At 47.3% G+C, this 22,703-nt stretch overlaps 1 protein-coding gene across 5 annotated transcripts in view; it reads right to left on the reverse strand.

The window, feature by feature from the left end:
• Positions 1-3,887: 3,887 nt before the first annotated feature.
• The window catches only part of ITSN1 (intersectin 1 (SH3 domain protein)), a 245,535-nt gene continuing 226,719 nt past the window's right edge, over positions 3,888-22,703 (reverse strand). For all 5 annotated transcript variants that reach the window (XM_010862262.1, XM_010862263.1, XM_010862259.1 and 2 more), the window contains 7 exons: positions 19,666-19,833; positions 15,541-15,753; positions 13,412-13,533; positions 12,325-12,407; positions 11,919-12,002; positions 9,748-9,921; positions 3,888-6,052 (listed from right to left, as the gene is read on the reverse strand). In XM_010862262.1, the coding sequence (XP_010860564.1) occupies positions 5,904-6,052; positions 9,748-9,921; positions 11,919-12,002; positions 12,325-12,407; positions 13,412-13,533; positions 15,541-15,753; positions 19,666-19,833 (993 nt within the window). In that variant the 3' untranslated portion in view covers positions 3,888-5,903. The remainder of the gene's footprint in view (positions 6,053-9,747; positions 9,922-11,918; positions 12,003-12,324; positions 12,408-13,411; positions 13,534-15,540; positions 15,754-19,665; positions 19,834-22,703) is intronic.

Here is a 22,703-nt window from a genome sequence, read left to right on the forward strand (position 1 = left end):
GCCCGGGGAGCTGCACTAGGTGGAGCCAACGGCCTGAGATCCGCCAGTGGGACCGGCTAGTTTCCAACGCCGGGGAGCGCGCCTCCTAGCGGTGACAGTGGGTAGAACGGCAGGGGCTGGCTCCTCAACCAGACGCGGCAAAGCTACCATCCCCCCTGCCCCTGGTTCCTGCATCACCCTCTCTGCCCCAGGCCCCTATTCTGTTTAGACTGAGAAACAGGAGGAGATCAGGGCTTTGAGTATGAGAGGGAAAATGCAAAGGAACATAGCTTTAGAAACAGCCGCACAGGAATGTTATTCTTTTTCAGTGAAAAAAGTACAAAACCAGAGGTCCTAGAAGAAAAACATGCATTCTTTCCACTGCATAAAAAGAAACCCTGGTTACTGGGTAAGTTCTCAGTAAATATCAGAGAGAGAAGTGCTCCATTATTTTCAAGGCTGACCACATATGCCCACTTCTGAACAGGTTTATTTGGTGGGCTTTGAATCCTAAAATAGTCACACATTTCTGATGATTTTAACAATATAGGCTGGTATAGAAAGTAGAACAAAATCGTTTTAAAAAATGACTCACAAAACACCCTGACATATACTAGGGGCAAATTTACCCTGAAATCTGACAACCACACATAGTGTTGAAAAAAAATTATTATGTGGGTGTTATCTGGTTCCCCGAGGCCAGATTAAAGAGGGTTCCTTTCAGTGCAGGAACGAATTGAAACTGCATGTCACTGAATAATTTTTGGAGGTGGAGGTGAGTTCTTACAAGCACTGGGTGTGATTCAAATGACTTAAAATAGATCTGCAATGAGGTTGTGAAAGCCACAAAGGCAGACCCCCTCCTCACCACCCCCCAGCCCCTTGGATAGTGGTCGGACCCAGGAAAGGGGACTCCCTGAATGAACAATGTATTATTAACATTACTGACAGTGTTACCAAGAGGTCACAACCCAGGGATAAGACTTGCCAGCTGTTGGCATCTGGGTTTTAATACTCCCGAGATAGGGTGCTGTTAGAAGTTTTCTATCTTTCGTGCAGGATGAATTTTCCAGGCTTATTAGGAATAGATTTTGGCTCCCAAAGGTAGCAGATTATGTACCTTAGTTGAGCCTGGAGACCTACGAAGATATTCCTGGATCTGACACAATGCAGGGTGAGGAAGTGAAAGTTCTAGAATGTTCCTTTCCTCTAGCTCAAAGAAATGGCTGCTTTCCAAGTGCAATAAACATCCCAACCATACTGACACAGTACTAAGCGGCCCCCATAAAACATGGCTCTGGGCACTGCCAGCTGAGTCTTGGCAGCTGACCTGAGCCATACCCTGCAGCCAGGAGAAGCCGCTGGGTGCAAAAAGAGGACAGTTTTAGTTTAACCAAATACCCTTTAGGGTGACTCAGACCACAGCATCTGAGGGCTTCACCATGTCCCCAGTTCACCAATCATGCTTCTGCTGGGTAAGAATTAAAGTCCTAATCCTAAAAGCCAGTCAAGAATATCCAGCCTCCTCTGTCGTCATTGCCTCACTTTCCTGCGCAGGAGGCTCTGAACTTGTAAAGCAAGGGCACCTGGAGCAGGCAGACCCCACGCTAAGCTCACACTAGCCTCAAGTCTGAAGTGACCCTGCCACCTCGAAAGCACACAGGGGTCCATTTCTACATGCCAGTGTCTGCTGTAAAGCTCGTCTCCAGCCCCAAAAAGAAGGGAAAATACAATGAACTGACATAGAATGAAAATCTACTTGCTGTTCCCAGTGGAAATTCTTAAAACTGTTACATGCACAAAAGAAACATCCTTTCTGTGAACCAAAAAAGCCCAACCAGCGAGGGAAAAAACCATCTGGAGTAGAGAGAAGTCTTTTTCTGCTTCTCAAAGTACAGGCAGGTGGTGCTAGCGGTAAAGAATCTGCTGCAGTGTAGGAGACCCAGGTTCGATCCCTGGGTCGGGAAGATCCCCTGGAGAAGGGAATGGCTACCCACTCCAGTATTCTTGCCTGGAAAATTCCATGGACAGAGAAGCCTGGTGGGCTACAGTCCATGGGGTCACAAAGAGTCGGACATGACTGAGCGACTTTCACTTTCACAGTATTGGTGAAACTCTAAAATAGACTCCCAGATCTCCTTCCGGATAAAACCAGAAGCATTTCACTCCCTCCCTTTGCTTTGTTGTCCAGCCCCACTGGATTCTAGAACACCCCCACTCTGCTGTAGTCAGTGGCTTTATGCTTGCACCAGTCTACTCCTGGAGAGACAGGAGTTTGGGGTACCAGGTCACCAAGACAATGCAAGTGGTAATTTACTCATTTTTGGATGGATTTTTTCTCCATTAAATTCGATAGTACTAACCAGCTGAAATGAGTTACCTTCCTAGACTTAGGTCATGCTTAAATTGTTCCAAACGCAAAGAAAAGAAATAATTCCCCTTTTAACATGAACATTCCTTGGAAGCATAGCTCTCTCCTCTGCCATCAGAGGTCAGGGACATGTAGGATGCCTGGCCCCAGTCTCTCAAGCACATCTGGATACCCCAGCCTAGAAAGATCTGTGTGTGTGCATGTTTGAGTGTGTGTGCCTGAGGCCAGCCCTGAATCTGAATGAACCACATCCTCAGGCTCTGGTGGGAGGGTCACAGCTGCTCTGGTTCCAGGAGACATGTTGCCCACCTGCCTGACAGAAAGACCCTGCCCCAGAGGGACTGGGAGAGCTGGTTGACAAAGGAGGCCCAGCCCAAGGGCTCCTGTCCTCAGGGCACGTCTCTGTTAGCAGTTCCCTTGCTGGGCTTAGACGAGGTCAGTGTGGCTCAGAGAAGGAAGAAACTCAGGATGTCTGGAGGGCTGGAGTCAATGCCAGAAGGGAGTGGCCAGGGGAAACCCTGTGTGTGGAAAGCAAAGAGCTAGGACACAGAAGGTGTCATTTCATCTCTATGAAATACAGCCCCGGCTGCCCAAAAAGGTAGACGCGAAGGACTAGTCTCAAAGAACTGGAGACTCCATGCGTCATCCACATTCCTGAGTCACAGCTGGATCTGACAGGCAGCCTATCTCATCCGTAAGGAGGATCAGTCACCTTACAAATCAGCCTGGTGAGTACAAGGGCACTCATCCAGAATCGCTGCCCCGGAGGAGCACCGCAAGGGTGCTCAGTACAGTCACCTGGGAGAAAAGACTCACATATTGCTTCTTCATGCGACATTAATTCCGATAATGGGACTCTGCATGGGTGGGTGAGCTGGTGGACCAAAAAAAGGCGACAAGATGTTTGTCACTGAGCGCATCACATCCACCCTACATGAATGGTGATGCCCAACATCCACACGCAAAGAAAGCCAATGAAGAAAAGGAAGGAAGAAAGGCATTGCTCTGATGACCCAATATGACTCCGTGCACACAGGTAACCCTTCTTTTTCTACCATAGTCACGTATCCTCCATAAAGACACTGAACAAACTGTATTGGGTATAGACATAGGAAAGTGTGACTGGTAGGTCTATTCATAGGTTTCACTTAAAACGGTTTCCTAACAGCATCGAAACATACATATACACTTAAAGTATCCGAACCATGCTTGCTGCTGGAAAGTGGTAAATGAATGCATGCTTGAAGTTGAACTTGGTCTCTAAGGTCTTCAGCTGAGAGTTACTAACTAAAGGGTAGATCTGCTTGTTTCAAAAAATACTTATGTCTGTTGTTCTTGATACAAAAGTCTACACTATCTTTAATAAATAAATAATAAAGTGTATCTTAAAAGTATGAAATGTAAACTTTGTTGCCCTTTCCGACACATACATTTTAAAAATTGCTTGAATGATGACAGAGCTCTTATGGGAAAGGATGACATGACACATTCGGTTCCCAGCAAAGTGGGTAGTTCACTATCTTTTTTTTTTTTTTTCCTCTTTTTTGGCCATACCATTTGGCACGCAGGATCTTAGTTTCCCAACCAGGGCTGGAACCTGCACCCCCAGCAGTGGAAGAACAGTCTTAACCACTGGAACCACCAGGGAAGTGCCAATGCTATCTTTAGAATGCATTTCTACAATTCTAATTAAATTCTAAGGACCTACAATCAAGGAGAACACCGTCTCACCCAGGAAAGCTAGATTCCAGGACTGAGAGAACATGCAATGAACATTTCATGAAAAAACGACAAACTGGGACTATGGGAGCATTAGCATGCAAACAAAGAACGATCCACGCTTGCCACGAGCAAATCAATTCTTACCTAGTCAACCAGCCTATCTCCTGGCATTTAAGGAGAAAAACTGAAAGAACTCAAACTGGCATTACTCAGCCACAAAAAGGAACGGAACTGTGGCCGTTTGCAGAGATGTGGATGGACCTAGAGACTGTCAGATAGAGTGAAGTCAGAGAGAGAAAAACAAGTGTCATATATTAGCATATATATGCGGCATCTAGAAAAGCAGTATCGATGATCTTATGTGATAAAGACATAGAGAACAGATGGGTGGATACCAAGGGAGAAGGAGGCGGGGGGGTGGGCGGTAGATTGGGAGAGTGGGACTGACATGTATTTATACACTACCATGGATAAAATGGGTGACTAGTGAGAGCCTACTGCACACCACAAGGAGCTCCACTCAGAGCTCTGCGGCGACCTAAATGGGAAGGAAACCCAGAGAAGAGGGGACATATGAACATGCATGGATGATTGACTTTGCTGTACAGCAGAAACCGACACCGCAGTGTAAACCAACTATACTCCACTAACAATTTGAAAAACAAAAAACTCAAACCGAACTTGGCACATGGTCATACACTCCTAATTCTGGCATCACGCTGTGCGTCCTTCCGTTACTGAGAGGTTGGCTGTGTACGGCGGGCTTTGGGAAGGAGTCTCAGGTCTCCTTCCCTGGAACCGAGGGGCTTGCCCACTCCTAGCATCTCTCCCCCACCACAGTAATAGATTTCCTCCGCGGATTGTCAGTTTTCCTTTGCACACCTTGGGGACACCTTTGGGAGGAAGGTACCAAAGACACGTGCGGAAATTGCCCATGACAAGCAGGCAGGAAGAGGCTCAGAGCTGGTCACCAGCAACCACTCTTGTTCTGAAACACAGGACCTCCAAGCAGAAAGGGAATGTCCAGCAGGGCTGGAGATGGGGACCCAATAACACCGTCAACAGCCTTTCAGGTGAGCTACAGCGACCTAGTCCCGCAGAGTATAACTAGGTAGACAACCTCCCTTAACCCTCTTCCAGGGGTGAGGGAAACCAGGATCAGGCCTCCTGGCAGTAGCCAGTGATAGTTTCCATTGACAGCTACCAGTAAAAAGATCTGGAGGAGACTGGAAAAACCCTAACAACACGCCTGCCGGAATCTACCATGGATTAGATCAGCATCTGATCTGAAGACCATCTCCCCAAGTGATCAGACCCAGGGCAGCATTTCCAATGAGGTCCCAGTGGGGAAATGAGATTCTGAAGCAATGACATCATCAGTGGGATCATTTCTAAACACACCAAGGACTAGACATCCTGGAGGGCCTGCTTGGAGGTTGGTGGAGGTAAGAAGCAGGAGGGTCCCATGAGTTCTCCAAAAATACAGACATTGCATTTATGAACCTATTTTACAGTAACGACTCAAGCCTCAGGCCCAGGGACGGGCCGGACACCCCACCAAACATAGTTGGGGGGTGATGGGACTTCAAAGACCCTAGAAGCCATGATGAGCCCCGCAGTGAGGACAAAGGAAAACACAGTGCTGTTTCCTAACATGGGAAATGATTTAGGGGAAAGGATTGTCAAGAAGTTTGGAGGAGCCTGTCTTCTCTGCCCTGTTGCCCTGTGGCCGAACACCAAACGCCGGTCCTTGAAAAACCATGCTGTTTCCAGACAGGCAGCATCTGCTGCCTCGGGCTGGAGTTCTGCCAAGCACGTCTGGGTGGGCTCCCTACGGCTCATCGAACAACTGCAGGTCCAAGCGGACCACGATCTCTCCCGTGGGAACTTCGTGCAGCAGGAGACACTTCGTAACGGGACCCTTGGAGCCCTGGTCCTTCTTGATGTCGGCCACGCGGATCTCCGTCCGACCCAAAAAATCTGAAAGGACAGACACACATACCCTCCTCAGAGAGGATTCCTTCTCATCAGGGCAGGTACCTGGCATACTGGGAGTGTCCCAGCGAAGTGTTACGCTCTCTTCTTCAAAAGGGAGTTAGTTTCTTGGAATCCAGGGACTACAGTGACAGCATCATTTTTAAATGGAGTGAAAACAAAAAGGTACTGGGCTGGGGATGAAGAAGAGTCTAGAAGAAACTCAAAATACAGATTTTTTCCTTGCACCCAGGGGGCCCCTAAAGGGCCAGGAGCTTCCTGGGAGGCAACGCAAAACCAGATATCATAACTGCTGTGCAATTTGCAATATATATGAAATTTAAAGAAATCTCCCAGGAGAAAGTCAGTTGTTTCTTTTTTTCTCTCTTCACTTATTTATCTGGTGGGGAGGAGATGATAGCACAGGAGCTGCGGGCTCCCAGCCGAGCTCCTAGGACAATCTCAACACCACTGTTTCTCTTATCTTTGGCTATACCATGCAGCATGTGGGACCTTTGTTCCCCAACCAAGGATCAAATCCACACCCCCTGCATTTGAAGCCCAGAATCTTAACCACTGGACCTCCAGGGAAGTCCTTCAATACCACTTTTCGTCAAATATCAAGTGTCAGGGACTTCCCGGGTGGTCCCATAGTTAGCGTGCAGAGCTTCCACTGTAGAAGGCACAGGTTGATCTTTTGTTTGGGAACTAAGATCCTGCATGCCGCATGGCAGGATCAAAAAAAATTATATATATATAGAGAGAGAGAGAGAGAGAAAGAGAGAGAGAGAGAGAGAGAGTCAGTAATGGACATGAGAATGTTTGAAATTTTTTTAATGCTATGCATTAAAATGATGGTACCAAATGGGCTTCCAGACAATTCCTTGCCTTTTTCATTCAGCAGTTGGCAATATACTATGATACAGGCACTCTTGTACACGAAATAGCTTCTCTTTCAAGGTTTAAAACCTGGGAACTTTTTCTGGTGGACGATACCAGTGCATGTCGCCCCTTGTACATTTCAGGAATAACCTCTGAAACAAGAGCTACACTAGGGTTTGCAACAGAAACTCCAGTGGCGCTGCCACTGTGTCATGATATTTCACTATTTAATAAAAGAATCCAGCCTCAGGTCTTTATTTATCAGAATAAAAATTGCCAGTGAAGCACCATGGTTAAGAGTCCAGACTTGAGTCACACTGTTCTTAGTTCAGTTCAGTCACTCAGTCATGTCTGACTCTTTGCGACACCGTGGACCACGGCACGCCAGGCCTCCCTGTCCATCACCAACTCCCGGAGTTTAGTCAAATTCACGTCCATAGAGTCGGTGATGCCATCCAACCATCTCATCCTCTGTCGTCCCCTTCTCCTCCCACCTTCAATCTTTCTCAGCATCAAGGTCTTTCCCAATGAGTCAGTTCTTCGCATCAGGTGGCCAAAGTATTGGAGTTTCAGCTTCAGCATCAGTCCTTCCAATGAACACCCAGGACTGATCTCCTTTACAATGGACTGGTTGGATCTCCTTGCAGTCCAAGGGACTCTCAAGAGTCTTCTCCAACACCACAGTTCAAAAGCATCAATTCTTTGACACTCAGCGTTCTTTATAGTCCAACTCTCACATCCATACATGACTACTGGAAAAACCATAGCTTTGACTAGACAGATATTTGTGGGCAAAGTAATGTCTCTGCTTTTTAATATGCTATTTAGGGTAGTCATAAGTTTTCTTCCAAGGAGCAAGTATCTTTTAATTTCATTCCTGCAGTCACCATCTGCAGCGATTTTGGAGCCCAGGAAAATAAAGTCTGCCACTGTTTCCATTGTTTCCCCATCTATTTGCCATGAAGTGATGGGACCAGATGCCATAATCTTAGTTTTCTGAATGTTGAGTTTTTAAGCCAACTTTTCACTCTCCTCTTTCACTTTCATCAAGAGGCTCTTTAGTTCTTCTTTGCTTTCTGCCCTAAGGGTCATGTCATCTGCATATCTGAGGTTATTGATATTTTTCCTGGTAATCTTGATGCCAGCTTGTGCTTCATCCAGACTGGAATTTTTCATGATGTACTCTGCATATAAGTTAAATAAGCAGGGTGACAATATACAGCCTTGACGTACTCCTTTCCCTATTTGGAACCAGTCTGTTGTTCCATGTCCAGTTCTAACTGTTGCTTCCTGACCTGCATATAGGTTTCTCAAGAGGCAGGTCAGGTGGTCTGGTATTCCCATCTCTTGAAGAATTTTCCACAGTTTGTTGTGATCCACATAGTCAAAGGCTTTGGCATAAATCAATAAAGCAGAAATAGATGTTTTTCTGGAACTCTCTTGCTTTTTTGACTATCCAATGGATGTTGGCAATTTGATCCAACTGCCTTTTGTTCCTCTGCCTTTTCTAAATCCAATTTGAACATCTGGAAATTCATGGTTCACATACTGTTGAAGCCCGGCTTGGAGAATTTTGAACATTAGTTTGCTAGCGTATGAGATGAGTGCAATTGTGCGGTAGTTTGAGCATTCTTTGGCATTGCCTTTCTTTGGGATTGGAATGAAAACTGACCTTTTCCAGTCCTGTGGCCACTACTGAGTTTTCCAAATTTGCTGGCATGTTGAGTGCAGTACTTTCACAGCCTCATCTTTGAAGATTTGAAATAGCTCAACTGGAATTCCATCACCTCCACTAGCTTTGTTCATAGTGATGTTTCCCAAGGCCCACTTGACTTCGCATTCCAGGATGTCTGGCTCTAGGTGAGTGATCATACCATCGTAATTATCTGGGTCATGAAGATCTTTTTTGTATAGCTCTTCTCTGTATTCTTGCCACCTCTTCTTAATATCTTCTGCTTCTATTAGGTCCATACCATTTCTTTCCTTTATTGAGCCCATCTTTGCATGAAATCTTTCCTTGGTAGAGTGTTCTGGTCATGCTCTAACATTTAGCCAGCTATGTGACCATCTCTGGCCCATAATTAATAGTAACTAACTCACAATGAACTAATTCATATGAAAGTCCTATAAAAGACAAAAGCCACGTGGAGCAATTTAAGCCTCGCACAGATCATGTCTGCATTGGACCCTCACTCCTAGCCCTCAGTTATCCTCCCTTGAATATAATCAAGTTGAGGCCATAATCTTTAACCTTACTCTCTTATTTTTATTGGACTGAGGAAGATAGAGACAAGTGTCTTGGAATTGTTGGCCAGACCCATTTTTTTTTTCCAGCTTCAAGCAGTAATAGGAAGTTGACTGAAGGAATGATGCACCCAACATAATTTCATTCCTTTGATTAAGCTGAAATGTCACCCGAAGGGCATTGATGAATTCTGCCACATTGTTCGTGCGCTAATGCTCTTCTTGCTCAACTGGATAGTTTTATCGTTTTCACCAAAGCTTTTAGCCAAGGACTAAAGAATTAGGCTGAAGCTTTGGGGGTACAGCCCTCTCTGCAGTTATCTGCTTTAGGGAAGCATGGGACCATGATCTTTGTCCTAGGGAAGCTGGACCACTCTAGACCAAGCACGCTTTGTCCACCTTCTCTGAAATGCTCTGGCATCAGTGAAGGCCTTTTCCCAGGGGAGGCCAACCTCATCTCTCCAGCAGGAAGCCCAGGAAATTCTGCACAGCAAGTTCCCAGGTAGAAAATGCCAATCCATGAAAGCCAAGGGGCAGGGACAGGGGCAGGGTGCCCAGGGCCACTGTCTACTCACCATCTGGCGAGAACTGGTCCCTCTCAAACACAGTGATGCACAGCACCTCCTGCTCCAGGTCTCTGATGAAGAACTGGCAGTTGGAATTCCACTTGGGATTCAGAGTGTCCTGGATCGTCTTGGTGATGTGACACTGGGAGCCCATGGTCACCTCGCAGTACGGGTTACTCTTTCCTGGAGGGGACAGAGCCTGGCTGTTCTGGGTGCCTGTGGCAGGGCCACAGCCCCGTGGCACCTCTTCCCTCTACACCCCTCATTCCAACCCCCCTCCAATGCCATGCTTAAGATGCAGCATAAGATAGAGAATCCAGAGGAAAACTTACATAATCCAGCATCTTAAACTATATTAACACTTAAATATTTATCACACTTCATCACATAAGTGGGCTTCAAAACTAAATCTTCCCTGTCTCCTCACTTTAGCTTAGATTGTGTCAAATCTGCAATCATCCCTCAGTATCTACAGGGATTGGGTCCTCAACCCCACAGATACACAAATCCTCAGAGGCTCAAGTCCCTTATATAAAATGGTCTAGCATAAACCTGCCCATATCCTCCATCCACTTGAAATCATCTCCAGGTTATATATAATACCTAAATCAGTGTAGGGCTGTGCTAAGTCACTCAGTCGTGTCCGACTCTGTGCGACGCCATGGACTGTAGCCCACCAGGTTCCTCTGCCCATGGGATTCTCCAGGGAAGAAGACTGGAGTGGACTGCCATGCTTAGTCTCCAGGAGATCTTCCTGAGTCAGGGAGCGAACCCATGTCTCTTCTGTCTCCTGCACTGGCAGGCGGGTTCTTTACCACTAGCACCACCTGGGAAGCCCATGGACAGCAGAGCCTGGAGGCTACAGTCCGTGGGATTGCAGAGTTAGACACGACTGAGCGGCTGAGCACACACACAGATAACTGCTTTACAATGTTATGTCAGCTTCTACTGTACAGCAAAGTGAATCAGTTACTTGTATAGGCAATGGCACCCCACTCCAGTACTCTTGCCTGGAAAATCCACGGACGGAGGAGCCTGGAAGGCTGCAGTCCATGGGGTCGCTAGGAGTCAGACACAACTGAGCAACTTCTTTCACTTTTCACTTTCATGCACTGGAGAAGGAAATGGCAACCCACTCCAGTGTTCTTGCCTGGAGAATCCCAGGGACGGGGGAGCCTGGTGGGCTGCCGTCTATGGGGTCACACAGAGTCGGACATGACTGAAGCGACTTAGCATAGCATAGCATCCCCTCTTTGGATTTCCTTCCCACTTAGCTTACCACAGAGTGTTGAGTCCTCCTGGCTTTAAAACAAATTGGCCCCTAATCCTAAATTTCCTTCCACACTGGGTTATTCCCATCCACTGTTTTGCCTTCCAGAGAGATCTGAGTGGCTGCCCTCTGACAACACAGTCAACCCCTCTGCAGATTCAACCGACTGCAGAGAGAAAACATTCAAAAAATGGAAATACAGTGAAATTCCTATGTAAATAGTTGCTGGTGTGTGGCAAATTGAAGTTTTGCTGTTTTGAAATTTCAAAAATGTTTCCAAATATTTTCGTTCTGCAGTTAGTTGAATCTGCAGGTGTGGAATCTACAGATACAAGGGGGGCTGACAGTGTTGTGAAAAGGCAGCCACTCAGCTCTCTCTGAAAAGCAAAACGGTGGATGGGAATAACCAAGTCTGGAAGGAAATTTAGGATTAGGGACCAATTTGTTTTAGAGCCAGGTGGACTCAACCCTCTGTGGTAACCTAAATGGGAAGGAAAGCCAAAGAAGAGGGGATAAATGTATTCATGTAACTGATTCACTTTGCTGTGCAGTAGAAACTAACATAACATTGTAAAGCAATTATCTGTGTGTGTGCTCAGTCATGTCCAACTCTTTGCAACCCCATGGACCATAGCCTCCAGGCTCCTCTGCCCATGGGATTTCCCAGGCAAGAATATTGGGTTACCATTTCCTTCTCCAGGGGATCTTCCTGACCCAGGGATAGAGCCCACATTTCCTGTCTCCTGAATTAGCTGGTGGATTCTTTACCACTGAGCCAACTGGAAAGCCCCTAAAGCAACTATCCTCCAGTAAAAATTAATTTTAGAAAATAAAGTAAAGCCAAGTGGAGGAGATACAGCAAAGGCTTCCCCCACTCACACAGGCTAGACGGGGCTTCTAGGGCCCTTACCATGGGAGCGACAGGGTTTCAGCTCAATGCCTTCAACCACGTTCACCATCAACCTTCCAATGCCTGTGGCTCTTTGGGAGCGGACTGTGATGGGATGAAAAACAACACAAAACGCTCCTGTTTAGCGTTCGCGGTATTTCCAGTTTGCCTCGTGATTTATTTTATGCCCCTCTTCAAGAACAAGTCTCCCCTTCCTCCCTTAAACTCTTGCTTCCTCGATCCTGGAATCCGCCCTCCACGCCTCACCCCATACCCTACCCTCCCTCTTCTGCCTGCCTCCACCCTCAGGCTCTCCTCAACCCCCAGGTCCACCTTCCAGCTCTAGGTGTTCTGGGCCTGGCCAGATGGCTCTCTGCCCCCCAACTCTGCGGGATTCCCAGGGCCCTGCTGCCCAGCTATGTGTTACCCAGGTACGCCTTCTCCCGCTTCTTCTTCTCTGTCTCTATGTAGAGTTCAGAAGCTGCTTTGATTTTCTGCACCCAGGCAGTCCTTGGAAAGAAAGAGACAGAACTCAGGCGTCAGGTCGGTACCAATTCAGTTTCCAGGACTCTGCTTTGTTCTTTTGATTTTTACAACAAAGGCTCAGCATAGAGAGTCTGGTTTTATGTCACATGGACCTAAGGATGATTTCTACCATTCATAACAAAGGCACAAATGACATTTTTATTGATTTGCTCCAAACTTGGGTTTGTGTCCCCATGGAAGCAAATCTACAGTGATAAACGCTGTTGCTGTCGTGCTCACAACAGCTCCTCTTCTTTCCTTACTGAAAAACATCACAAATTTGCCTAATCCGAGAAGGCTAGAAGGATCTCTCTCACTAAACCATCCAAAGAAAGAAACAATTTCCCAGATAAGCAGCCACTTTCTGTGAAGGAGCAAACGTACACGGGGAAAGCATCCTGGCGTGATTTTGTTCTTCTCCATTTCTCTGAGAACCATATGCACGATAACTTTAGCCCATTTCTTGCTTGGCACAAACGCTCTTGGGATGTTGTTGGTCTTGTGTCAAGTTCAGCCTTCATAAAAATACTCTGTTTCATTAGGCTCCAGGAAATAGCCCTGATTAAGGCAAACATGCCCTCAGCTTCTAGGATCCAGGATGTCTGTACAAGGGAGCCAGACATCAAGGGGGTCAGGATTGGGAGGTCTTCTATCCCCCAAATCATTTTCCTATTAGTTTATGCCACGTGGGAAACTTTGGGAAATGGGAGAGCCTCCATTATCTCAAAGAATACTGAAAATTGCTGTTCAAAAAAATTCTCAAGCCAGATTCATTTCAATGTATTTCCTTTTGAAAAGTTAACTTTTGAAAGACGCTGGAAAAATGAACTAAGACCACTTCACTGCATGCCCCACCCCCACCTCCAGCCAGATGGGACGGCGCTGCAAGTGAGGGGATGTTGGCACCCACTGATTAATTAACTGTCCCACATCCATCCTACACCTAGTGGAACCCAGGTGCCCAGGGCCAGGGAGGAGTGGGGTCTTACCTTTCGTTTATGCTCTCTGCTCGGAGGGTGTAGACTCGGTCAATGTGGGAAATGTGGAAGATGGGTTCATCCCCAGAAGGGTCAGTGGGCAACTTCACTAGAACCTCATTTAGGAAAATAGGCTGCAAAATAATGCACGGGCATTACAAGACCAGACTGGGGGTCTGTGAGGACGTGTGTGTGCTTAGGTGCACGTGATCCAGTAAACGAAACTGAAGGTGAGGGGTGTGTCCGTTTGTGTCTGGGGGGTGGCGGTGGTTTCAGTAAACCATACTGAAATAATGATTTTATTTGGAATGATAAGCGACTCATTGGAAAAGACCCTGATGCTGGGAAAGATTGAGGGCAGAAGGAGAAGGGGATGACAGAGGATGAGATGGTTGGATGGCATCACTGACTCAATGGACATGAGTTTGGGTAAACTCTGGGAGTTGGTGATGGACAGGGAAGCCTGGCATGCTGCAGTCCATGGGGTTGCAAAGAGTCAGACATGACTGAGCGACTGAACTGAACTGAATAAGTGTTGATATCAATTTTCAGATAAATGGAAATTGTAAATATGGATTCCCCCCCCACCTCCATTCTGCAGGTACTTTTTTTCCCTCATCTGGCTAAGGTATTATTTCCCAGGTTTCTACTTGTGAATTTTTATTTTTACTTCCCCACTTTTCATACTGAAGTCTTTAGAAGGAAGTCGATATGGGCAGCAGCCTACACTTAAGGAGTACTCTGCTACAAACATCGACATACAAGGTTTTATGCAAAGATAAGTTTTCAAATGAGTTGCAGAAGTACTAGAGTGATCAGTAACCTGGATGGTATTGCAGGTATTTCTAAAGTCCTCCAGAATAAGAACCGATGAGTTTGTTTTTTCCATGGTGTATCCTAGTCAGCAAACAATCTCCATCAACTTTAGATGTATTATGCATTTAGAAAGTGTTAGTCGCTCAGTCGTATCTGACTCTTTGCGACCCCATGGACTGCAGCACGCCAGGCTTCCCTGTCCATCACCAACTCCTGGAGCCTACTCAAACTCATGTCCATTGAGTTGGTGATGCCATCCAACATCTCATCCTCTGTCATCCCCATAGCCTGCCAGGCTCCTCTGTCCATCGAATTCTCCAGGCAAGAATACTGGAGTGGGTAGCCATTCCCTTCTCCAGGGGATCTTCCTGAACCAGGAATCAAATCCAGGTCTCCTGCATTTGCAGATGGATTCTTTACCATCTGAGCCACCAGGGAAGCCCCCATCAACTCTACCTCCAAGCAACTCCCGCCAAGTTGTTCATACAAAGCTGCTAGTGACAATCTACATAAGTACATTGTTCTTTTTCCCAAAAGAAGGCTAACTGCTGCTTCAGAGAAAATTCTTCTGTGAAAACACCCCCACAGAGATAAATTTAGAAAAACAATACCCTATGACACGAAAACACACAAACACAGCCATACACACAGAAGCAGACCAAATAAACAGCTCACGAAAACTGTCCACACATGGACTATTTACATCGGCTTTTGTTGGAAAAGATGAGGGGCACAGATGTTCCAAGCCATCTTGAGAAGTTTGGAGGGGGATCTGGGAATGTTTGGGAAGTGGACGCTGAAGTTCTAGTCTAGAGCTTTCCCACGCCTGCCTCATCAGTACAGTGGACTGTGAACCCCATCAAGACAGGACGTGCCTTAGTCACATCCAAGGGGACCCACAGCAGCCGCTTGGCAGCTAATAGATGTTTGTCAATTGAACTGAGTATTGTTCTTTTTCTGATGGGTTCCCATGGTGGCTCAGTGGTAAAGAATCCACCTGCCAAGCAGGAGACATGGGGTCCATTCCTGGGCCTGGAGAAGGAAATGGCAACCCACTCCAGTATTCTTTTCTGGGACATCCCATGGACAGAGGAGCCTGGCAGGCTATAGTTCATTAGATCTCAAAGAGTCAGACACAGCTGACCAACTCATCACACACGCACCTTTGCTGATGACTGCCGGACCCGTGCTTGTGGTCTCGCTAAATCCTGCCTCACCTCCTCTGTGCCACAGACCCCAAAGCCCGCTCGAACGCTGACTCCCTTTAGACATGGTCTCCTCCCCCCAGCATCAAACCTGATGTTGCCGTCTAGAGTTGGACTTACTGTTTTGTACATTTTATACTGCAAGTTTGATTTGGGGCTGAAGACTTTGTCGGTGCCCGAGGAGCCCAGGGGCTTGATGATTTGGGTCAGCAGCAGGAAGTCGTTGAAGAGGAAGCCGTACAGCTCCTTGTTGCTCTTGGCCTTGTAGAGCTTCCCACTGTGTAGGAACTTGCGCGGCCCCAGGCAGTTGGTCACGGAATTGAACACAAGTTGCTGAGGAAGGGAAACAAAACCCAAAGAAGACGCGATGGAGTGAGGTCGTTTTTTTGTTGTGGTTGTTTTTTGTTCGTTTGTTTTTTCGCATCTGAAAGCCATGGGCTCCATTAGAATCTGAGACCCGTATCTTAGGCTCAGATCGAGGACGGCTTTGAAGACTTCAGGCAGGGGCTTTGGGAGCCAAGAAGTTAAAGGCGTGGTTTGGGAGACTGCATGTGCCAGGATGAACCCTGGCTGTGATTCCTAGTGCCCTTCCTTGAGGTCTAGTGTCTCAGGGTGACTTTTCTCCCTTTTATTTATCGGGGAAACAGGGCAGCCGGAAGAAAGCTCTCCGTCCTCGATGAGCGCACGCTGTGTGCAGGCTGGTTCGCCAGGGGCGGCATGAGCCGGCGCCAACCACAGCCCACACAGGCTCAAAGGGTCATGCCTGCTGCTGGAAACAGCACGCCTCTCTCTGCACAGTTCCACAGGACAAACGCCACTGTCCAGGGCACGGCGTGAGTCCAGGCTCCTACCGCATGGGTGGGCTGCCAACCGCGGTGGTGCTGGCGGAGGCCTCAGAGCCAAGCAGGACAGGAGCTGTGCTGGTGCACGTTGGAGCTCACCCAGCTCACTGCTCCTGAAGACAGGGAGGGGACAGCTCTCTTCCTGCCACCTCCCAAACCTTGGAGACAGCTCTAAGCACTGAAATGCAGCTCTACTGCTCACCCCTGGGTGCTGTCATCCTTGCTCTGTCACCCCCCGGGCACTATCATCTTATGCTCTGCCATCCCTCTGGGCTCTGCCATCTCATGTTCCTACACACACACACACACACACCCCTGGTTCTATCATTTCATGCTCTATCATCCCCCCTGGGTTCTATCATTTCCCGTGAGCAGGTTCTCAAGGGGCAGAGGGAAACTGTAGAAGATATGACCTCACTAAGGACCCCCTTCTGGCTAGCGGAGGAGAGACTGAGGGAGGGGAAGGCCACAGCGGTGCCTCAGAATCAATATGATCGAGGCAGCAGTCAGACCTTCAGGGTTTCCACCTGCTCATACTTGGGCCCCAAGAGTACACTCCATCCAGCAACCTTCAAGGCTGAGGCTCTCCGCAGCTATAAACCCTACACATGTTCTGAGGAGTATTAATGAAGAGTTTACAACACACGTCCCCCCATGTTGCTGGCTACCTGTCTGCCTCTAGTGTGGAAGAAAGAATCAACAGTGCCTCTGTGACCAGAGACCTATAGGCCTCACAGGAGAGAGGCCACTCCAGTCCCCTCTCAGGTACAAGGAGGAATGAGTGCCCACAGCCTCCCACCGAGGTTCTGAGGGAGCCCGAACAACTGAAGATGACACCCCAAAGGGAGCTTTCTAAGAGTGGGCCTCTGAACAAGAGCCTGGAGGTCAATCCAGTCCTTTTTATTTGCCAAGAGGGAGTTCAAGCCACTTGGGGCAATGAATCCAGTGAGTCACTTGGATGAGGTAGAGGCGGTGTGGTTTATTCTTACTCAAAGGTCAGAGCCTCCAGTTATTCAGGCTGACACCGAACATATGTGAATTGGAAACCGTCTTTAGAGTTCTTGATCTTAAGACAAGAATGCCAAAGACAGCATTTATGTGAAACTTAATCACTGGTGTATGCTTAGATCTGGGCCAGGAAATGGAAGCCAACATGCCTCGTTCCCATGACCACGAACCCTGACCATACAGACAAAACAGACCTTACAGAAAGCTGGTGTACAATACTCAGGAAGGACTGGTCACTTAAGAAGGACAACAGTCTATTTCAAAGAGGGTATATACACCACAGAAAGCAAATGACAAGAGTTTATTTTATTCTTAAGGTTTTGTGGCGGTGTTGGCTGTGCCTCAAGGCAGGTGAGGTCTTGGTCCCCCTAAATTGGTGCCCCCTGCAGTGGAATTATGGTGTCCTAACCACTGGCCTTCCAGGGAAGTTCCTATTCTTAACGTTTTATAATGAAGACTCAGGCCTCACTGAGTCCTGTGACTGCAGCCATGAGATTCAGGGAAGGGCCCCTTTCAAAGTACACAATGTGGGGAATTCCCTAGCAGTCCAGTGGTTGGGACTTTGTGCTTTCACTACTGGTACAGAGTTGATTCCCTGGTTGGGGAACTAAGATCCTACATTCTGCATGGTGCAGCCAAAAAAAAAAAAGAGAGAGAGAGAGAAAAAGATAAGAGAACATCTTTTAAAAGAGAAAAAGTGCACAGTGGCCCTTCAGCTCAGTAGACCCAGGAGCAGTTCAAGTCCACTGTCTTCAAGATCACCTTAGTGCTCCTCGGAACGATGCACAGTCCTTCCCTGCCCTGCCTGCAACTTGCCTTAAAGCCTATCGCCGGTGACCTTCCATTCCTCACCCACGCCCCGCACAGGCTGAGGCCTCCACTGAAATGCCCTCCCCTGGATTCTTTCCTGGGGAGATATCTTCACCCTTGAACACGCAGCCAAGTCTCACCTTCTCAACCTGTCCCTGAATCCTCCACGACTGTTCCTTCCTCCTCGTCCAGTGTCCAGCAGCACTTGGCACCCGGATCTGCCTCATCATTTCTCACACTGTGCTGTAAATGTTGGACCTCTAAGTGATCCAGGACTGCAGGTTTCTTGAGATGGGGTAGGTCACATCTCACTGATTTTCATGTCCTCATGGTTGGTACTGAGCGGTGTTTAGTACCAAGCAAGGCACATGGGCCCGGTGCTCAGTAAGTGCTGAATAAATGAATGAATAACGGAGCCAACCAACCAGTGACTACGCCTGGATCGCATATCAACACAGTTCCAAAATGGGAACCCACATCCATCACCTTGGTTTCCACATGGCTGCTTCCATAACTTTGCCTATCCCACACCTACGTTGAAGGGGACAGGAGGTAGGGCAGGGAGGTAACAGTGCAGTAACTTCCTCAGGTAGGGAATGTCTTTGATGCTCGTAAGAAGAAAAGAGTCATGGGGAGTGTGGGTAAGGGAGATGGTCTGCCTGGGCATTTTGGTAAATCCTAGTGAATTGTGTAAGTACATGAATGTGTGTGTGTGTGTGGATGGGTGGGTGGGTGGGTGTGTACAAAGAGAGAGAACAGCAGAGTGGATGCGACTAAGGGAAAGATTAGGGTCAAGAAGAGAATCAGATACTATAAGAGGGTATTTCTGGCAGTATCGTGGACTAAAGACTGACTCAACCAATGAAAAATGTTAAAATGGAATTAAAAAATATAGAATTGTACTTTTTAAACACAAGCAAGCTGGTAAAAATAAATATAAAAGCGAAAACAATTTGCAGAAGCAGAAAATGGCATGGAAATGTGAACCCAGAAAGATAAATGAGCACCAAAGCTGGCTTTAGCTTTGAGGGTCTTTCTTAAATCTGGTGACCCTGAGCCTCCATTTTAAAGGCTACTGGGGGGAGAAGGAGAAAACAGATATATCTAGTGTCTGCATGAGGTGAGGGACATAACAAGAGATCCCAGAAAGCTGTATCACAGAGGAAAAATGACAAGTAAACTCAGTAGAGATGGGAATAGCAAGAAAATTTGCTTGTTTGTGAATTTGCCTTAACCAACCAACCACAAGGTTGGTTGTGATTACTGAGAATTTGTAACCACAATACAGCTCTCACACAAGTTTAAAAATGGCCATTTGTGAAAGGAACAAGACAAGAAAAACCAGTAGGTTAGAGAAATAACTAGAACTGCTGAAAAGGCAAAAGAAAACAACTGAGAACAAAAAATAAAGAAAAGAACGGAAATTGAAAATTCAGTAGATGGCTTAAACAACAGATCAGATGCAGCTGGAGAGAGATTAGCAAACTGGAGGTTGCAGAAGAGGACGATTCACGATTTCTCTCGTCCTCCTCCCAGCTGGCTGCCGAGACGCAGAGGGGCGGCCCAGGTCCCACCCAAGGTTTACCTCCGACAGGCCTTCACACAGCACGTGGGCCTGGATCCACTCCAGTCGGTCCGAGTTCTCCTTCTCCCGCACCCCTTCGTTCACCTGGGAGCACAGCTCCTCCGCCTTCTCCAGGGCGTGCTTCAGGTGGCTGTGGTCTGGGTGGTTTTCAGGAGTGTTTTCCAGGATCTACATCGGAGAACAGAAGACAGTAGCCTTAGGCAGCGAGCAGGCCTGGGGTTCACTGTTCTGGAAGGCTCGCCCCAGCAGAGAGAGGGCTCTGTACAGACCTTTCCTAGACACTGCCAACGTTTACAGCTACAGCTCTGAGCACCCACCTTGGCAATGACATGGAGAGAGAAGGCCACTCTTTGTTGGCATGGGACCCCTATGGGAGCAGGGGCTGCCAGATTATCTATACTTGGGGTATGAGGAGGGCAGCAGCTGCAGCAAGGGCAGTATCACACCCCACATGGATTCCTCCAAGGAGAATCATTCTTCCCTGAGTCCGTGCACAGCTGCAGGCATCTGTGTACCTATGGAACTTCATGCTAGTGGGTGCATCGGAGCAAAGGTGCATTTTTCTGAATGGATCATTCCAGACCAGCAATTAAGAGTTCAGTTCTAGAGCAAGAGCTTCTGGATTAAAATCCCTGCTCTGCCACTGACCAGTCATGATATGGGTCAGTCACGTAAATGTTCTGAGCCTCATTTTCTTCATATGAAAAATAAGGATACTACTAGCACCTCCTTTGGGCTTCCCTGTAGCTCAGCTGGTAAAGAATCTGTCTGCAATGCAGGAGATGCTGGTTCAATTCCTGAGTCAGGAAGATCCACTGGAGAAGGGATAATCTACCCACTCCAGTATTGGCTTCCCTGGTGGCTCAGACAGTCAAGAATCTGCCTACAGTGTGGGAGACCTGAGTTCGATCCTTGGGTTGGGAAGATCCCCTAGAGGAGGGCATGGCAACCCACTCCAGTATTCTTGTCTGGAGAATCCCATGGACAGAAGAACCTGGCAGGCTACAGTCCATGGGGTCACAAAGAGTCAGACACAACTAAGCAACTAAACACAGCACACAGAACCTCCTTTATAAGGTTGTTGGGAGGACTACGTGGCTTGATACAAGAAAGCACTTTGCAGAGTACTTGGCCCTTTGATGGTGCTCCCATCAGATTCTCAAAGGAGTCTGAGGACACTGAAAACAGTCCTCGTGGGGAAAGACACGAAGACTGAGGAAGCATCCTAAGCCACTTTGCAATGTACTAGGGGCATGTTGAGTGTGCACTTGCTCATGCCTTATCCATATACAGGCTTCCCTGATAGTTCAGATGGTAAAGAATCTGCCTGCAAGGCAGGAGACATAAGAGATGCAGGTTTGATCCCTGGGTTGGGAAGATCACCTGAGGAGGAAATGGCAACCCACTCCAGTATTCTTGCCTGGAGAATCCCCATGGACAGAGGAGCCTGGTGGGCTACAGTCCATGGGGTCACAGAGTCGGACATGACTCAGTGGTTAACACTGTCCACATATAAATAATTCAAGTGGGTTTTACCCTGAATAATATCTCATCCCCAAGGTATACTTTGGTTTAAGGTCCTAAGTAGGCACTCGATTTGGGAAAAACACCCAATCTAGGTATTGTGAGTTCCCCAACTTCCCTTGTGGCTCAGCTGGTAGAGTCCACCTATCATGCGGGAGACCTGGATTCCAACCCTGGGTTGGGAAGATCCCCCAGAGAAGGGAATGGCTACCCACTCCAGTATTCTGGCCTAGAGAATTCCATGGACTGTATAGACCATGGAGTTGCAAAGAGTCAGACACGACTGAGCAACTTTCACAATCATTTCCAAACCACAGCTCCAGCTCTGGGTGGATCCTGGCTATACATTCAAATCCCTTTGAAAAGTCCTGACCTTAACTCTGACCATATCAAAATCCCCAGGGGTAGGACTCAGGCATTGGAATTTTCTAGAGCTTCCCAGGTAATTCTAACGTACAACCGAGTCTGAGGACCACTGCTCTAGACGGGAATCCCACATAGCAGATCGTGTGAGTTCATTTTTTTTCAAAAATGAAAATAGATATATTGCTTTTTCTCATTGTAAAAGTACTATTGTATAATGTATGAAAGTTAGAAAATTTAGAAAGTTATAAAGAACCTAAAAAAACACCTTTAATTGTGCCATCAGATAATAATCTCGGTCTTTCCTGTCCACTGACTTCCCAGGTGGCGCTAATGCTAATGAATCCTCCTGCCAATGCAGGAGACACACAAACACATGTTCAGTCCCTGGGTTGGGAAGATCCCCTGAAGAAGGGAATGGTAACCTGCTCCAGTATTCTTGCCTGGAGAATCCCACGGACAGAGGAGCCTAGCCGGCTCTAGTCCATGAGGACACAGAGATTTGGACGTGACTGAGAATAGCATATTGAAAAGCAGAGACATTACTTTGCCAACAAAGGTCCGTCTAGTCAAGGCTGTGGTTTTTCCTGTGGTCATGTATGGATGTGAGAGTTGGACTGTGAAGAAGGCTGAGCGCCAAAGAATTGATGCTTTTGAACTGTGGTGTTGGAGAAGACTCTTGAGAGTCCCTTGGACTGCAAGAAGATCCAACCAGTCCATTTCTTTGGAAGGAATGATGCTAAAGCTGAAACTCCAGTACTTTGGCCACCTCATGAGAAGAGTTGACTCGTTGGAAAAGACCCTGATTCTGGGAGGGATCAGGGGCAGGAGGAGAAGGGGACGACAGAGGAAGAGATGGCTGGATGGCATCACTGACTCGATGGACGTGAGTCTGAGTGAACTCCGGGAGTTGGTGATGGACAGGGAGGCCTGGCATGCTGTGATTCATGGGGTCTCGAAGAGTCGGACACGACTAAGCGACTGAACTGAACTGAACTGAGCGACTAAGCACACATACACATTCTGTTTGTTAATACATTCTGCCTAGATACAAATACATATAATTTTTTAAGAATAAAAATTGGATCACACTGCCATACTACACTACCATTTTGTACTTTCTTTTTCCCCACTTCATGGCAGTTATAGCA

The sequence above is a fragment of the Bison bison genome, unplaced genomic scaffold (genome assembly GCF_000754665.1).
Source record: "Bison bison bison isolate TAMUID 2011002044 unplaced genomic scaffold, Bison_UMD1.0 scf7180017864481, whole genome shotgun sequence".
Classification (NCBI taxonomy): Eukaryota; Metazoa; Chordata; class Mammalia; order Artiodactyla; family Bovidae; genus Bison; species Bison bison.